At 36.7% G+C, this 18,718-nt stretch overlaps 1 protein-coding gene across 5 annotated transcripts in view; it reads left to right on the plus strand.

Moving 5' to 3' along the window:
* The first annotated feature begins 224 nt into the window (after positions 1 to 224).
* The window catches only part of Dock7 (dedicator of cytokinesis 7), a 210,206-nt gene continuing 191,712 nt past the window's right edge, over positions 225 to 18,718 (plus strand). For all 5 annotated transcript variants that reach the window (XM_076860266.1, XM_076860262.1, XM_076860263.1 and 2 more), the window contains exons 1-4: positions 225 to 334; positions 16,625 to 16,730; positions 17,917 to 18,092; positions 18,271 to 18,339. In XM_076860266.1, coding sequence (XP_076716381.1) covers positions 297 to 334; positions 16,625 to 16,730; positions 17,917 to 18,092; positions 18,271 to 18,339 — 389 coding nt within the window. In that variant the 5' untranslated portion in view covers positions 225 to 296. The remainder of the gene's footprint in view (positions 335 to 16,624; positions 16,731 to 17,916; positions 18,093 to 18,270; positions 18,340 to 18,718) is intronic.

Below are 18,718 nucleotides of genomic sequence, written 5' to 3' on the forward strand. Positions count from 1 at the left end.
CAGCGACAGTGAGGCGGCGGAGGCCGGCGTCCCGGCCCCTCCACGCCCCCTTCTTGCTCTTGGCTCCCGCTGGCAGAAGCCGCCCACCAAAGCCCGGGCTCCCGCCGGGATTGACGCGCTGGGGGAGGAGCGGTTTGTTAGTGCGCGCCTCTAAGGAGCTTTACGGCAGGACTCGTTCCCGGCTCCGGCCGCCAGCCCCAGCCTCCAGGGTCCGGAGCCGGGACTGGCGGAGGCCGCGAGGGAGGGAGCGCGAGCGAGGAGGCCCGCGCCCAGCCGCCGCCGCCGCCACAGCAGCCATGGCCGAGCGCCGCGCCTTCGCCCAGAAGATCAGCAGGTACATCCCGGGCGTTGGGAGCGCCGCCGCGGCCGGACGAAGAGGCGCAGAGCCCTCCCGGCCGGGCCTAGGAGGAGGGTGGGTGTGGCGACGCGGGCGCTGGCGCCAGCGCGGGGATACCGCGGCCCGGCCCGGCTGGCGGAGGGCGGAGGGGTTGCGGGGTGCTCAGGCGCCGCCGAGGCCTCCTGACGCCCTGCGACCCTGGCCTTCAGCCCTGGCCCGCTCTGGCTGCAGAGGCGGGGGACGGCGCGCTCGCCTCTGCCGGCTCCGCGGCCGCGCGGGCCTGGAGTTTCGAGGCGGTTCATGGAGGGCGGGTGGGGGAGCTCGGCGTCCGACAGCCGGCACTGCCCAAATTCTTTGTGTCCCCACCCCCGGAGTGCCGGGGGCCGCCGCCGCGTTTGGCCCCCCTTCTCTGTCTCTCCCCGCCTCCCGGTGGTCCCGAAGGGTACGGGGTACGCCCTCCTCCACCCCAACAAAAGGAGCGGCGCGCGGCGGGCGAGCGGGTGGGAGGCCGCTGCTCCTTCACGTCTTGCACCCAGCCGGGGAAATCTGACAGGCACCCTCCCTGCGCCCAGGGGCCCGGTTCACAGTGGGTTTGCGCACCCAGATTTTAGACATGTGGCTGCAATGAAAAGTTGAGGATTCGGTGTGCGGCCCCCGATCTAGGGCAACGTTATTAGTTAGCATGTGAATTTAAATGTGCGCCTGTGTTTCTCATAGCCTCAGAGAAGATGGATGATAGACAGTGTGCTTTGGACGTTGGCCTTGCACTCTTACTATAGGAGTCTGGAAGTAAGCAAGTGATCAAGGTTGAGGTTTCCGAGCATTTACCCACTTATAGTGGGTTGGTTGCCACTTTTCTTTCCACTCTCCAAAGTGAAATTGACTTATGGTGGGAGGAGTCCAATATTTGTAGAATTTCATTGTAGAATGTACTTATGTATCAGGCACTAGATATTTTAAAAATATTATTATTATTTTTTAAATTTCTGGTTGGATACTATATATATATATAGTTTAGGATTGAGCCCAGTGCCTCGCACATACCTCTGAGCCACAACCCCAGCCCAGGCATTAGACATTTATTTTATTTTAATAAAATCATATTTCTGTGGATTATGATGTTCCAAGAAAGGAAACATGCTAATGAAATACTTTTTTAAAAAATATTTTTTAAGATGTTGATGGGCCTTTTTATTTTATTCATTTATTTAGCTGTAGTGCTGAGAATGGAACCCATAGCCTCACACATGCTAGGCAAGTGTTCTACCACTGAGCCATAACTCCAGCCCCTGAAATACTTTTTTTTGACTTTTTTTTTCCTGTGGCTCTGAATCTTTTTGGTTTGCTAACACTTCCTAAACGTTTTTTAATTTTTTAGTGTTGGATGGACACTATATCTTTATTTTATTTATTTTTATGTGGTGCTGAGTATCCAACCCAGTGCCTCACACATGCTAGGCAAGTGCTCCACCGCTGAGCCACACCCCCCCCCCCCAAAGGTTTTTGAACAATCAAAAAGGACCTAAGAAAACTACTTGACCTCTGTAATGTTAACTCTCTTTTGGCATGTTTTTCATTTAAAACTAACATCTTTTTTTATATAAACTCTATACTTTTTTTGTTTTTCAAGTTTTAAAACAGATTTAATTTTCTTCTTTGGAAAAGTATTAAGTACTTAGGAGCATGATTGTACTGCCGTACATTGACATGGGTTCAAAATCCTGCTATTTTCTAATTTGGGATCTTGTTCAAGTTGATGAACTCTATTAAGTTTTAGTTTCCTCATCTGAAAAATTGGGAATAATAATAGTACCTAAGTCATAGGGTTATGTGAGCATTAAATGGTCTAATTTGAATATTGCTGTGAATGCTTATAATCCCAGTCTCCAGAGGCTGAAGAAGGACAATCATAAGTCCCAGCCAGCCTCAGGAATTTACTGATACCCTGTCGAGTTCAGTGGTAGAGCACCACTGGGTTCAATCTCTAGTCAAAAAAACCAAACCAAACCAAAACAGACAAACAAACAAACAAAAAAACCCCAAAACCCAAAAAACAAAAAATATTCTGTGAAGTGCTTTAGTATAGAGTATGGCCTATACTAGCTGTCTTTGAATACTTGTAATAGTATACCCTAGAAAGTTGGGATAGGAAATCATTACTTTTGTTTTCATACATAAAACTGGTTTTTGCTTCTAAAGGCAATGCCATTAAAAAAAAAAAAAGATTTATTAACTGACACTTTTTTATACTAGTTTTTCTTTAATAGAATCAAAGTTTATCTCTGAAAACATTGTGCTGATCAAGTAAGTGCACATTAGAGAGTAAGATATCAAATATATACAATGTCTGTGTTCTACTAATGGAGTTTATCATCAGATGGTATAGGAGCAACACCAAGAAAAAAGATAATCAGTTGTGCAAAACAGCCCCAAATGCAAATGAGGATTGCCTTATAAAGTTATAGTATTAAGGCAATGGGGCTGGGGATGTGGCTCAAGTGGTAGCGCGCTTACCTGGCATGCGTGCGGCCCGGGTTCGATTCTCAGCACCACATACAAACAAAGATGTTGTGCCCGCCAATAACTAAAAAATAAATATTAAAAAATTCTCTCTCCCTCTCTCTCTCTCTCTCTCTCTCACACACACTCTCTCTTAAAAAAAAAGGCAATGGGGATGTAGAGATAGGCACTGCTTAGAGAGACACCTAGGGTGTATACATGGCAGTGATTAATGATTGATTGGATATGGAAGGTGAGGAAGATTGAGGAGACATCCAGTTTTTAACTTGGGTAACCAGGTGGATGATAGAGGCAGTTATTGAGTTAAGGGAGTACAGGAGGAAGAAGGAATTTGAGAATGGGAAATGAGGTTGGATGGAAATGATGATTTAGTTTGAAACATATTGATTTTGAGGGGCTCATGAATCATTTAAAGAGAAACATCTATTAAGTTATTGGTGCAGTTTAAGGCACTGGAGATTGGGCCAGAAATCTAGATTGGGAATCATTATCAAGTAGATTGTAATCAAGCTTAGTTGAAGCCAGGGAAGCCAATGAGATTGTTCTGGGAGAATGTGCAGATTTCATTTGGAGGGAAGACCAAGGAGAGAACTGCAGTAGATAATTATTATCTGCTCATTGTGAATAAAAGGTACTTTCCTCCTTATTACCAAATATGGTTGAATGACGTTTCTGAATAGATTCTCATTCTGCTTCTGATTTTCCTACTAGAGGGGGCATAGCACAAAATCTGGAGATAAACTTTTTGATAGACTGGCATTGCCACTCATTGAATAAACTTGGGCAAATTACTTGACTCTACTTATACCTCATTTTCCCTGTCTAAAAATGGGGCTAATAGTAGAATTCATCACAGGATTTTTGTGAGGATTAAAGCAGTAAACACCTCTAAAGTATATTGATTATAGCAGTGCTTTATACATAATAAGTACTGAGTATTGACTTTTTTATTACAATATTTATAATGTGGTTTGGGACCTTTTGGAAGTGGTAATCCTTTTCATGTTTTACATATATGAAATTTGTTGCTCTGGAAGTAGCCTATTGCTGGGCACAAATCAGGAGCCACTCAAGCAGAAACAAACTTTATTTCCGAACTCACGCAAATGCCACCCACGCGACCCTTCCAGGTAACTAACACACACACACACACACACACACACACAGGGAACTCCCTCCACCCTCCACCGGAACCTCACCAACCAAAGTGAACTCCCCGGGAATCCACGAGAGAACTCCAAAGTAGTGGGCGCCCAAGGTGGATAGCAGGGGTCTATATACAATTGAATACACAGCTTGTTTCAATTCAGTATCATCCAGTCACGGCAATTATACACAGCTTAACTTAATTATCATCATCCTAATGGCTCACCTCTCAACCATTACTTCAGGCAAAAATGCCAGGGGCCATTCCCACTTCACTGTGGCTCTCAACACTGTTTGAAACTTTTTTTTTTTTACAGAAACTTTTACTTTAAAAATAACTATACTGATCTCTTTTCTGGATCAGTTTTTTTTTTTAAACACTTTGCATTTAGTGCTATTATTTTTTGATTCTTATTTAGTGATATCTGAATGTTTTTTATTCATGTATCACTAATAAAACTACTTACCTCAGCTCCTCATAGAAAGGAGCATATCAAGTAATTGCCTTTTTGTCTGTGTCTGCTTTTTGAGGTTAAGGCCCATTCATTTATGTTGACTGTAGATTAATGACCTAGGATTTTATTTGGATGATTTTGTCTTATCACTTCATATTCAACAGGAGGATGAACACTTTTACCCACTGATGCACTTTTTACTTCCTTTTCATCTTCATAACCCTTTGAGGCAGAGGTACATAGTAAAGTATATGGGCTCTGGGGTCAGATTGCACAGGTTGAAATTCTGCTTATACCAGAAATAGTTGTGTATTTCTGAACAAGTGATATAATCTCTCTGTGTGTTGATTTCCTCATCAGAAAAGTGGGGATTAAAAATCTCCATAAAATTAAAGTTAGGATTGAATGAAACATAACACTTATAACGGTGCCTGGTACATAAGCATTCAAAAAATCTTAGCTACTGCTATTATTATGTGTATATTATTTGCTATTGTTACTACTACCATATTCCACATCAGGAATTAAGGCTTTTAAAGAATGGTATTATTTGCCTAAATTGGTATTCAAACTTTAGTCTTTGGATTTCAGATATTACACTCTTTTTTTTTTTGTTGTTGTTGTTGACTATATTTTCTTTCTGTAACACATTTTCCATGGTAGTTTCTTTCAGGCTTTCTAACAATATGACTGTTAGCATCCCAAAAGTTATGTTTTTTTTCTTAGTCTTCCCTTTGTTGATTGAGTATTGTTTTGCTGCCTAAGTAGCAGAATTTATGAATTATTTTTTTGTCAGGTCTTCGTTTCTGGATATGGGCTTATTTAACTCAACTCAGTTTTTAGTCTTGTAGCTGTTAATAACTGGCTGAATGGTCCCAGTTTTTCAGTCTGCAGAATCCACTTTGTTCAATGCATAGTTCCATATATTATCAACTGCTTCATTGCTGCCTGTTTTTCTATTTGGACACATGCAACTCCCTGTTTTTTTGTTGTATATGATACTGGAGTCCTTGGGTGGGAGGCCCTGCCTGGCTTCTGGGGTCTCAAAAGACCAGGCTGGACTACCTGTTCAAATATGCCAGTCAAAGAGATGAGCAGTGGTCAAGGGCAAGAAAGGAGCTTTAATCAGGAGCCACACCAGGAAGAACAGATCTAGTAGTGTCTAGTAGTTCAGTGACCAAAGATCTTTCTTAAAGGCACTCACAAAGAAAAAGGTAAGGATTGGAGGCTTGCATGACTTGGGTTTGTATAGTTGGCAGAGTAGGTCATCTTGGTTAGGACATGGTCTGGTTGATTATTATCTCAGGACTGCTTCTGTGAAGCTCTGGGAAGGTCATCATCACTTGAGAGGGTGATTTGGTTCCCCAAATGAGAAGAATGCCCTTGCTTAGGGAGGCAGCTTTGGTTCAGTGATGGGGTAGTTGCTTCTGCATAGGTGGGCAATCTCAGAGTGTTCTGTTCTGCTAGGCTCCCTGTTACTTATGAGTAGCTTATCAATCAGATTTGTGGTTCCTGGAATCTAAGGTAAAGGTGAAAGAAAGTGGCTCAGAAGAAAAAAGTTACAGAGGCAAATGGAATTAGAGAGGGACAGAATGGAGTGTACCTCCTCCATATTGATTTTACTTTTTTTTTTTTTTTTGGTGATGCAGGGGATCAAACCCAGGACCTCACTTATGCCAATCAAGTGCTCTTCCACTATGCAACACCCCCAGCCATTATATCACTGATTTGTAGTGCTGAATATCTAACATATTTTTTGCTCCTGAGCTACATAGTAGTGTCAGAGGGAGACTAGAACAGTTCAGAGTTGGCTGTTTATGAATTAATGTCTTATTTTGAATGAGGTTCAATCTATGTCATTTTTTTTGTTTCCCTACTTGATCTTTTACTGAACAGTTTTGAGTTCAACACAGGTTGTTCATTTTAACCTAAGCATACTACTGTCTCAATATGTCATTTAATCATCATTCCCTTGAACTTGAAAGATCTCTTCTCCCTAAAATTTACTCTTTTTTTTTTTTTTTTTTGGACTTTGAAACCTTTTCATTGCCACTTGCCAAAGAACTTGATTCTGTATTTTCCCCTTTTCTGACATCACTCATGTGTGTGTGCATGTTCGTGTATGCATGCATGTGTTTTGCTGGGGATGAAACCTGGGGCCTTGCATGCTGAACTCTTGATCTACCACTGAACTACACACTTTTTAGCCTCTTTAATCTATTCCTCTAATAGACTTTCCCTTCAATCATAAGAATTATCTAATGATTACCTTTCTCTTCATAAAACAAAGAACTGTCAACTAGTCATTCCTTTTTCTTTTCTAGTCACATTGCTCCTATGTATGTGGTACATACGTGACTACTTGCTGTTTGTTTTCCTCCTCATACATCCTTGAACCATATGGATGTTCTGACCTTATGTATATTTGAGTTATAGAACTCTTGAGGGTTGAGAATATTTGACTTTTTTCTTTTCCTTATACTGATTTCATGAGATACTTTTTAAAGAAAAAGCTCTCTTGTTCTCTCTACTGCCTGCACCTCCATTTTTATACTACTTTTGAGAGCTCTTTAATGGCAGGTCTAGGTCTTGACTTTTTTTTTTCCTAATTTTTTTTTTAGTTGTTGATGGACCTTTATTTTTATTTATTTATATGTGGTGCTGAGAATTGAACCCAGTGCTTTACACGTGCTAGGCAAGTGCTCTACCACTGAGTTATAATCCCAGCCCCCTAGGTCTTGACTTTTTATCTCTAGAGCTTAGCAGAGTCTTGTGGATACTAAATACATAAGAAGTGTTTGAACAAATGCCCACCTGCCTCTTTGGGGCATATTTCATTAGCTGATCTGGTTTCACCATCCTCTAATTCAGGTGTGTTGCACAGTCTCCCTCCAATGTGACTTTCATGATGGCCTTTTCTTCAGGAGTGCTTTCTTACGTCAGATCTGAACTTTTGCTTGTATTTTGAGGTAATCACAATCTGGTCTTTCTCTTGGGCTAATTCTATAGTTTACACTTTCTCCTCCAGTCAGTCTGGTTATTTTCATTGTATAATAATCCATAAATGCTGTGCTCATTTACATTAGTATAACTCTTCTGCTATTCTTTCTTTTTGATATAGCTTTCTTCTTTTGAATGTCTCGCCCATTCTTTAGTCTGTCCTGACTTTTGGAATAACCATCTCATTTGTATTTACCACCTATGAATGCATTTCTAAGCAATATAATTTTTTTTTCTGGTTTTGGAGATATTTGAACAGAATTATATGGCACATTTGTATGTTTTTTGTCTTGTTTCTTTGCTCAAAGTTATATTTACAAGATTCATTCATTATATTGTGACTTGTGTTGAAATTACAGTATTTTGTTGTATAAATATACCACAATTTATTTGTTCTATAGTAGATGAACATTTGGATTAGTTTCTTTTTTTCATTGTTCTGTGGATTATGCCCTGAGTCCCTCACATACTAGGCAAGTGATGTACCACTGAACTATATCCCCATCCCTGTTTCCAGTTTTTGACTATTGACTATTGGAAAGAATATTGTTAAGAGTATTGTAATACACATATTCTAGTACAAATATGCATGAGTTTCTCTAGGGTGTACTCAATTGTGGAATTGCTGGGCCATGGATACTTACTGCTCATCATAACAGTGTACTTATCATCAAGTTTATTTGGTGATGCCAAACTTTTCCAGAACTATTACCTCTGTTATAAAGTTTTCTTATTTGTGGGTCTTTTCTGGGTTCTCTATTTTGTTCCACTAGTCTGGTTTTATGGACTTTTTTTTGCATTTCTATATACATTTTAGGATCAATATCAATATAAAGTTTTCCAGTTTCTACAAAAATCTTGTTGGAATTTTGATAGAGGTTGCCTCAGTCAGTCAGTCAGTTTGGAGAGACTGCTCTTTGAACAAATTAAGTCTTTCAGTTCATTGAAATGGAGTTTCTGTTCATTTATACAGATTTTATTTATTCTGAAGTTTTCTATATATAGGCTTGTATTTCTTTTGTGAAATTTATTTCTTTGTATTTTGTTTTAGATGTATCATGAATGGAATTTTTAAAGAATTGGTTTGTTCATTGCTAGTATTTGTAAATACTATTGATTTTTGAACATTGAACTTGTATCCTCTAGCCTTACTGAACTTGTATATTAATTATAGTAGTTTTTGTGCATTCTTTAGAATTTTCTGTATATGGGATAATTTTGTCTATAGTAAGTAAACAGTTTTAATTTCTTCCCTGAATGCCCTTAACCTCTCCCCTGCCCCATTTCATTGGCTAGAACCTCCAGTACAGCGTTGAGTAAGGTAGTAAAATCAGACATCCTTGCTTTCCTCCTGATCTAAGGTGGAAAACATTCAGACATTTACCATTAAGTATGGTGTTATTTGTAGGCAGATCTGTAGGAAACGGAAGGAGAGAACAGATTTGAGACGTATTTAAGAGTTCAAATAAATAGGACTTCACAACTAACTGTATACAGTTTACATCAAGATTCAGTTTGTGTTTGTGGGTATGAAAATTCTGGATTCATTTTTATGAAATAAGGTAGATACATTTATCTTCTTTTGGGAGTATTAAATTTTAAAAAATATATGTATTTTTTTTGATGTAGATGGACACAATACCTTTATTTTATTTTTATGTGGTGCTGAGGATCGAACCCAGTGCCTCACATGTGCCAGGCAAGTGCTGTACCACTGAGGCCCAGCCCCAGCCCAGGAGTATTAACTTTTTATAGTAGAAGATTTTCCCTTCTGTTTTTGGTTGCCAGTTTTAGGTCAGTGTTAACATTCACAGATGCTAAATTTTTGTACATTTTTGTAATTACAATTTAATATATTACATGAAGTATGAAATAATATTATTACCATGTGTCAGTTGAGGAAATTGAGGTAGAGTGAATACTATAGATCACTGTGTTGAAGATGTTTAGGTTTCCCTAATTCAATGCTTTATAAATCTTTGACTTAAACCTTATCCTAAAAATAGTGTCAAATGGGATACATGAGACATCTGATATCTTTTTTTTTTTTTTTTAATCCCCTTCAGGAAAGGAGCTGGTTTTTAAATGTTAAGATATTATATAGAAGGTCTATTATTCTTTTTAAAAGTTTTTAGTTATAGATGGGACATAATATTTTTTATTTTGTTTATTTATCTTTCTGTAGTGCTGAGGATCGAACCCAGTGCCTCACATGCGCTAGGCAAGTGTTCTACCACTAAGCCACAACCCCAGCCCTAGAAGGTCTATTATTGTTCTTTAGTTTTTTATGTCAACATGTATGTATTTCAGTTTTCTTTAGCCTTTAGTGATTACTCTGGTCCAGTTCTCCATGTTTCTGAAGACTTTAACCAGAACTCTAGCTGACAAGCAACATAAAATAATGCCTCAAATCTGGGTTTTAATTAGCCATCCATGAAAGATAGTAGACAGATCATAACAGTGACGACAGTCATTGTAACTATTCCTATTAATAATATGTTAGTATATATAATAAGCATTTTCACTGGGTATCTTAAATTTACCTCATAGGCTAGGCTTTGGAAAACAGAGAATATAGTTAGAACCATTTATCTTTGGAGACTTACTTCCATGGAAAGAGGCCTTAGGTATCTAGATATGAATTCAAACCCTTCCTCTACATTTCATTAGATCAGGTAAGTTACTTTATTCTTAAAATTTATCTGAAAGATCTATTTTTTTCTCATTATAAAATAATAGTGTTATGGTAAGTTTGGAATACAGAAGGCCTAATAGAGAAAATAAAATCACCCATAATTCTCCATTCAGACAAAAATGTCTGTCTTCCTGGTGCTTCCATTCTAGTAATAGTCTTTGTAAAAACTAAAAATAATCATAGTGTCCATCAGGAGAGACTGGTTAATAAGTTCCACTTTATTAATAGCATGAGTTCTATAGCAGATAGAAAGGGGATCAGTAGTTAAAACATAGAGTCTCTATATTCAGATCTGGGCTTTATTCCTTATTAGGTATGTGACCATAATGACCTCTTGAAGCTTCAGTATCATTATCATTATCACCTACTTCATAGGATTTTTTTTCTGAAAATTAAATAATGTTTAGCATATGGCATGCTGTAAGTACTCCACAAATGTTGCTAGTATTATTATTAGTTTTATGTACTGATGGAGAAAAATTTCCAAGATGTGTTATTATATATGATTTAAAGTATCGAGAAAAGATTATTGTTAGGTGCTGTGTATGGACATTAAAAAAAATAAGGATTTTTTAGGCTGATGTGTATACATCTTTTTCTTGAAGCATACCCAGGAAAATATTAAGTGGTTACACTTGAGGACTACTAGAATTGGGGATTGAAAGTGGTAGAGAGCTGTACCTTTGTTTTTACCTCTTTGTGAAATTTGGGTTTTTTAAATGTCATGCACATATTCCTTTTATTTGTTTTGTTTAATAATTCCTTCCTTATATCAGGGTTTTGTAGTTGTTTAGTTTTGTCTTCTTCATATTGAGAAATCTTCTGCCTATGCTTTTCATAGTAATTTTATTTACATAACAGTAGAGCTTGAAAGCACTTCTGGAACTAGCCCTGTGTAGATATGCCAAAGATATGTTAAAGACTATTTTGAGATAAGTGAACAAATTATTTATCTTATTGAAATTGTTTTTAAAAAGTTTCACATTGAGGGTCTGGGGCTATAGTTCAGTGGCAGAGTGCTTGCCCAGCATGTGTGAGGCACTGGGTTCGATCCTTAGCACCACATAAAAATAAGCAAATAAAGGCATTCTGTTCACCTGCAACTACAAAAAAAAAAAAAAAAAAAAAAAAAAAAAGCAAAACAAAACAAAAAACACATTGAATAGGAAATATTTCAATACAAGTTTTTAAATCTTACTAGTAAACAAATGAGATGATGATGTTGACTAGGCCCCTAAAGAAAAGTTTGTCTAACTCAGACTCTTATACAGATTGAGATTTCGTCCGCCAGCAAATATTAACCTATTTTATAACAGTAAGAACACATACTTTTCTCTTCCGTTTCCATTTAATCATAAACCAACAACATTTACAGATTGGTTTACTCTGGAAGAATTTTTTTTGGTGGGGTACTGGAGATTGAACACAGGGGCACTCAACCACTGAGCCACATCCCCAGCCTTATTTTGTATTTGTTTTGAGACAGGTCTCACTGAGTTGCTTAGTGCCTCCCCATTGCTGAGGCTGGCTTTGAACTCACCCTCCGTCCTCCTGCCTTAGCCTCTTGAGCTGCTGGGATTATAGGCCCTGCCACCATGCCCTGCTCTGGAAGAATTTTGAAAGTTTGTATACTAGGTAGTGTCTAAGTTCATTCTTATATGCTGCCTTGCTTCCTCTCTCTCCACGTTTAGACTTGTCTCTCCATTTTTCTCTCTCTGCTCCATTGTTCTAGACTTTGAGAATGTAAAGATTAGTAAGATATGGTCCCTGCCTTCAAGGAGCTCACATTAGTTGTTCCATTCTGACATTCTTTTTCAACTACTTTTAGGGGAAAGGAATTATGAATTTCTGTTTTCTGTTTCCATTTCCCCCTTCAGCTCTATAAACATTTATTAGGTATCTTGTATGTGCTAGGCACTTCGCCACAGGATGCAAGTTAAATAAGATGAGGTTCTGCCTTTTAATTATTTTAGTTCCTTGCAGGAAAATAGGTAAACATAGTTGCTGTAACTGAGGTATTTTGTTTAGGAATCACAGTAAGGTAATTTTTTATAGAAAAATAGCACCAGGGGCTAGCTCTGTGGTAGAGCGCTTGCCTGGCATGTGTGAGGCACTGGGTTAGATCCTTAGCACCAAATAAAAATAAATAAAGGTATTATGTATCTGGCTACAACTAAAAAAAAATAAAAAAAAATAAAAAAATACCACCAGAGTTAGAGAACATATTATTTAATGGCAGAAATTAACTTGTTTTGAGACATTTATACAATATAAAACTCTAGTCAGAGGTGAGTTTTCTTTTCCTTTTTTGGGAGGTACTGGGGATTGAACTCAGGGACAGTTGACCACTGAGCCACAACCCCAGCCCTATTTTGTGTTTTGTTTAGAGATAAGGTCTCACTGAGTTGTTTAGAGCCTTATTTTTGCCTAGCGAAGTTTTCTTTTATATATATATTTTTAGTTGTAGATGGACACAATACCTTTATTTTATTTATTTTATGTGGTACTGAGGATTGAACCTAGTGCCTCACACATGCTAAGCAAGAGCTCTACCACTGAGTTACATATAACCCCAGCCCAGAGAGGTTTTCTTGTCCTTGCTAATTCCTCAAGGAGGTTTAGGAGAGTGAGTGCCTGACACAAGAAGCCACATTTTTGATACTTTCCTATACTTCCCACCATATTTTTATACTTGGTGATTGTGTTACTGCTATTCCAGGGAAAGCTTGTTTGCAATTTTTATGTTTTGTCAAAAAGAATGTTTATAAACTTTTCTGAAATCAAACTCAGTGCAGGATCAAGGATATGTAACGTGAACTTTAACATAATAACAAATACTTATATGGGCTTCATTAAAAGATTTAATGGCCTCCTCAATAAAGTGAATTGTTTGTCTTTTCACACAGAAGCTTTATATAATTTGCCCTTTACCTTCTTCTCAATCTATTCTCCTTCTCAAAGATTTCATTTCCTCTCTAATTTTCAACTCTAACCTCTATTTGTCTTTTTCTTTTTCTTTCTTCCTTTCCTTCCTTCCTTCCTTCCTTCCTTCCTTCCTTTCTTTTTTTTTGGGTGCTGGGGATCAACCCAACATATAAGGCAAGTGTTTTACCATGTGCTATATACCTCAGCTCTAATTGTTTTCTCCATGTTCTTCCTTCTTCCCTTGTTCAGAGTTAGCCTTGTTTTTATTCTTTAATTTAAAAAAAATTTATATTGTGTTCTTTTTAGTTATACATGACAGTACATTATAATTTGAGATATTTTTACAAACATGGAGTACATCTTATTCCAATTAGGATCCCACTCTTATGGTTGTACATGGTGTAGAGATTCACTGTGGCGAATGCATATATGTACATAGGAAAGTTATGTCAGAATTACTGCACTGACTTTCCTATTCCTGTCCCCTCTCCTTTGTCTTCATTCCCCTTTGTTGTTGTTATATATTTTTAAAAATTTATAATTAATAGACTTTTCTGGGGAGAAGATTTAGGTTTGTAGAAAAATTAGTGGAATGTGTAGATTCCCTCCCTCTCCATGTTTCCCTATTATTAATATTTTGCATTAGTGTATTACATTCATTGTAAATGATGATCAATATTAATATATGTTATCATTAACTAAAGTCCATAGATTACATTAGGGTTCACTCTTTGTGTTGTATATTCTATGGGTTTTGACAACATATAATGGCCTGTATCCACCATTACAGTATTTTACAGAATAATTTTACTGTCCTAAATATACCTTGCTTTCTACTTACTCATTAATTCTTTCTTCTTCTCCCTCTCACCCCTGACAATCACTGTTTTCTTTTCTTTCTCCAGTTTTGCCTTTTCTAGTATGTCATATAGTTGGAATCATATAAAGCCTTTCCAGATTGGCTTCTTTCACTTAGCAATATTCTTTTCATGGCTTGAAAGCTCATTTCTTTCTTTTTTTTTTGCTTTAATTTTTAATTTTATTTTTTTTAGTTATACATGACAGTAGAATGTATTTTGACATATCATACATATATGGAGTATAACTTTCCATTTTTGTGGTTGTACATGATATGGCATTAACAGTGGTCATGTATTCATATATGAACATAGGAATGTTATGTCTGATTTATTCTACTGTCTTTTCCATTCCCATCCTAATACTACCCCTCCAATCCAATGAACCTCTACCCCTCCCTAGCCATTGTGAGTTAGCATCTGCATATCAGAGAGAACATTCAGTGTTTGGCTTTCTGGGATTGGCTTATTTCATTTAGTATGATAGTCTCCACTCCATCCATTTACCAGAAGATGCCACAATTTCATTATTCTTTATGACTGAGAAGTATTCCATTATGTGTATGTACCACATTTTCTTTATTCATTCATCTGTTGAAGGGCACCTAAGTTGGTTCCATAGCTTAGCTTTTGTAAATTGAACTGGAAAGCTCATTTCTTTATATTGCTGAATAGTATCCTTTTGTATGGCTATACCACAATTTGTTGATCCATTCACTTACTGAAGGACAGATTGATTGCTTCTGAGTTTTGGCATTATGCATAATGACTTAGCCTTTTAAAACACACATATGATCTAGTGACCTTCAAGTTACCTATAAAAAAATTGAGCTAATTCAGTATCTTGAATCTTAAACAATGATAACTTTTATCTTTGAATCAAAAATTTCTAATTGAATATTCATCTCATAACAGTGCACAGTAAATTTGTGTGGAATGATTAAGTGTAAAAGAAGAAAAAAGATATTAAAGAGAAGTAGGGGGAAAGATTATATATTAAATCTGGATAAGTTTTAGAAATTGAGGTTTTTTTGAAACTTACCTGGAAATTGTAATGGGAACCATCATGTTCATGGCTTGGAATTCAACCATTAACTTAAGAGCACTCCAAAACAAATGTCACCAAACTGGCCCAGAAAGTAGGACGTTTGAGTTTGTATCATTTTATGTACTTGGAATGACAGGAAGAAAGTAGGGTTTATTTTGGGGAAAAAAGAACAAAAGACAAGTTTTATAAAAAAATAGAGAAATTTTATAGGGTAGAACTAGATATTGACATCAGGAATATAATTGCACAAAATCCATAGATGTTAGTCTTTGTTTTGTATTCACAAGTCACATTGTCTGCTTAATAAAACTCTTAACTAATATAATGGAGGACATTATTACAGGATTAAAGAATTACTGAATGTTTTGGTTTATAGTTTGGTGGAATTTGAGGAATATAGAGATTAATGACTTATTAAAATATTTTTGTTTTAGAAATGCTATTTATTTAAGTATATCAAAATGCTAGTGTACCCTTAAGAGTTAACAACTACCTTGCAATCTTGGAAATTCTAAACCCTAATCTTTATTTTCCAAATAAAGGGTTCCAAATCTTCCAAATGAAGATATATCCTTTTTTTTTTGAGTGGGGCATACTGGGCAGTACCCTAGAAGCTCTCAATCACTGAACCACATCCTCAGCCCTTTTTTATGTTTTATTTTGAGACAGGGTCTTAATAAGTTGCTGAGGGTCTTGCTAATTGCTGAGGCTGGCCTCGAACTTGGGATCATCCTGTCTCAGCTTCTTGAGTTGCTGGGATTACAGATGTGCGCCACCATAGTCAGCAAGATTTATTTTTAAATTATGGTAGTGTCTTTGTAGTTTGCTCAGTTTGTTAGTAGCACTATATATTTCATAGGGCTTAAACATGCATTTTTTTTTTTTTTGAGTATCATATGTTAAATATATAGGGCTGGGGTTGTGGCTCAGTGGGAGAGCGCTTGCCTAGCAAGTGTGAGGCACTGGGTTCGATTCTCTGCACCACATAAAAATAAATAAAGGTCCAACAACAACTAATAAAATATTAAAAATATATATATGTAGAAGGAAAAAAGATGAATACAACCACTGCCTCTTTTTATAGAGCATTACATGAAATGGAGAAAATAACTGGGAAGAAAATACAAGTTAGATTTTGGTAAATGTTTGAAGAGTTTTTTTATGTGAGTGTGGTATTTTTGGCTATAGTCTACAATAAATTTGCATGATGATCTTGGTATTTGTGTTTTATCCTTAAAACTAGTTAAGAATTGGGTTAGTCAATATAGGAGGGAAACAGTATTCGAGGAAGCAGTTATTTGGAAAGGACCTGAAAGGTTAGAGAAGTAAACTAGATTCAGAATATGGACAACTATTAATTTGGGGCATTATTGGTTAAGTAAAAATAGAATATGTTCCATAAAATGCCATATTGAAAAAAGCTTTATATAAGTTGGCTCTAACTTTTTACCATACATCAGCATAACAAAAATGTTTTAATGTAATTATAATATTTAGGTAATTATATATTTCCTATAATATTTTAAATTTATAGGCATTAATATGCTGAGATTTTGATTGTTCTTTAAGTGAATCTTCAATGTACTTCTCCTATTTAAATAAAAAAAAATGTATAGAATGTATTTGATTTTTTTGTTTTAGAACTGTGGCAGCCGAAGTTAGGAAACAGATCTCTGGACAGTACAGTGGTTCTCCCCAACTGCTGAAAAACCTCAACATTGTTGGCAATATATCCCATCACACCACAGTAAGTACCATGTTTTACAGGTATATTACTGGCAAGACCATGCAAAAGTAGAGGAAAGATAAGAGCCAATAAATTAGTTTTTATCACTGGTCTCAAAATTTTACTTGATGCTTTTTTTTGGCAGGCTGGCCTGCCTGCCTGCCTGCCTGCCTTTCTTTCTTCCTTTTTTCTTTTATTTTCTTTCTTTCTGCTGGGGATTGAACCCAGGGCCTTTTGCATACTAGGCAAGTATTCTACCACTGAGCTATGTCCTCAGCCCAGTAAATACTTTTAGTAGGCTTTGTGTGTTTTTTTTAATGGCTACTATAAAAAATTACCACAAACTGGATGGCTTAAAGTAATAGAAGATTATTCTCTCAGTAGTGAAGGACAGAAGTCTGAAGTCAGTATCACTGGACTGAAATCAAGTTTTTTTCAGGGCCACACTTCCCTTCAGAAGTTCTAGAGAGAATCGTTTTCTTGTCTCTTTCAGATTCTGGAGGCTTCTGGCATTCTTGAGTCTTATGTCTTTAAGGCTAGAATCTTCAAATTTTTCTCAGATCCATCTTCATTTGGCTTTTTTTCACTGTTTATATGACCCAAATCTTCCTTTGCGTTACTATAAGAATACATATGATTCCATTGGGGGCCCACCCAGATAATCTGTATTTATGGTCCTTAGTCCATGTGCAGAGACTTTTAAATTTTTTTCATGCAAAGTAGTATATACAGAGTCATGGTTTGGGATGAAGAGAATTTTTGTATCAATATTGTGTTCCAAACTACAGTCTGGTCATGTTTTTACAAGAGCAATCAACAATAACAATAAATAAAATAAGAGGACTGTTTAGAAACTTAGCAATAAAAGCTCCAAAGATATAAAAAAAGAATCCTTCCTATGAGTACTTTGAAAACTGTAAAGTTTAACATGACTGTGAATTATTATTACTATTTTTATTTGAGAGTTATGGACAAAGTCTAAGCAAGAAGGTTAAAGAGGGTATGACCAAAAGCATAAAGGAGTGTAAGACCAATGTTGTGTGGTTTCCTTAGAGCCTCTGGCTGATCATCCTGTTGAAATTATAGAAGGAACTAGATTAAAGCATTTTATATTTAAAAAATGATTTTCCTTTGTGAGAAATTTTAAAATTCTTATTTTTACCTCTTCCTATCTGCCCACCTCTCATTCTCACCCTTCTTTATAAAGGTGCCCCTTACTGAAGCAGTGGATCCAGTGGATTTAGAAGATTACCTCATTACTCATCCTTTAGCTGTGGATTCTGGCCCTTTACGGGATTTAATTGAATTTCCTCCGGATGATATTGAAGTTGTTTATAGTCCCAGGGACTGTAGAACCCTTGTTTCAGCTGTACCTGAAGAAAGGTAAGAAGACACCTATTTGGGGTTTTAGTGTAATAGAAAAGGCTCTCTTTCATTATGTTATTTAGATTCTATTTCTTTTGGTAGTTCCACTTTCTATTATAACAACAAGAAGGATAGCAAACAAATTTATCATTACTTTCCTAAATAAATTACAAAAAATTTTTCTTTCTTAAAACAGTGAAATGGATCCTCATGTTAGAGATTGTATAAGAAGTTATACAGAAGACTGGGCCATTGTGATCAGAAAGTAAGTTGTATGTTTATTATAATATTTAAAAATATTGAGCAGGATTTATAAATGGATTAAGGCAGATTAATAATTATGAGGCTCGAGAATTCATAACAAAATAGTCAATGAAGCAAAAGAAAATATCTTGTATAAAGATACTTTCTCCTTTGAAATTTTATAATTATACTTCTGTTTACTTTTCTTTATTTGGTTTGTGGGAATAGTATTTCTATATTATCATAAAACAATAATAATAATAAAAATGGGGGCTGGGGATGTGGCTCAAGCGGTATTGTGCTCGCCTGGCATGCGAGCGGCTCTGGGTTCGATCCTCAGCACCACATACAAATAAAATAAAGATGTGTCCTCCGAAAACTGAAAAATAAATATTAAAAAA

The sequence above is a fragment of the Callospermophilus lateralis genome, chromosome 7, assembly GCF_048772815.1.
Source record: "Callospermophilus lateralis isolate mCalLat2 chromosome 7, mCalLat2.hap1, whole genome shotgun sequence".
Classification (NCBI taxonomy): domain Eukaryota; kingdom Metazoa; phylum Chordata; class Mammalia; order Rodentia; family Sciuridae; genus Callospermophilus; species Callospermophilus lateralis.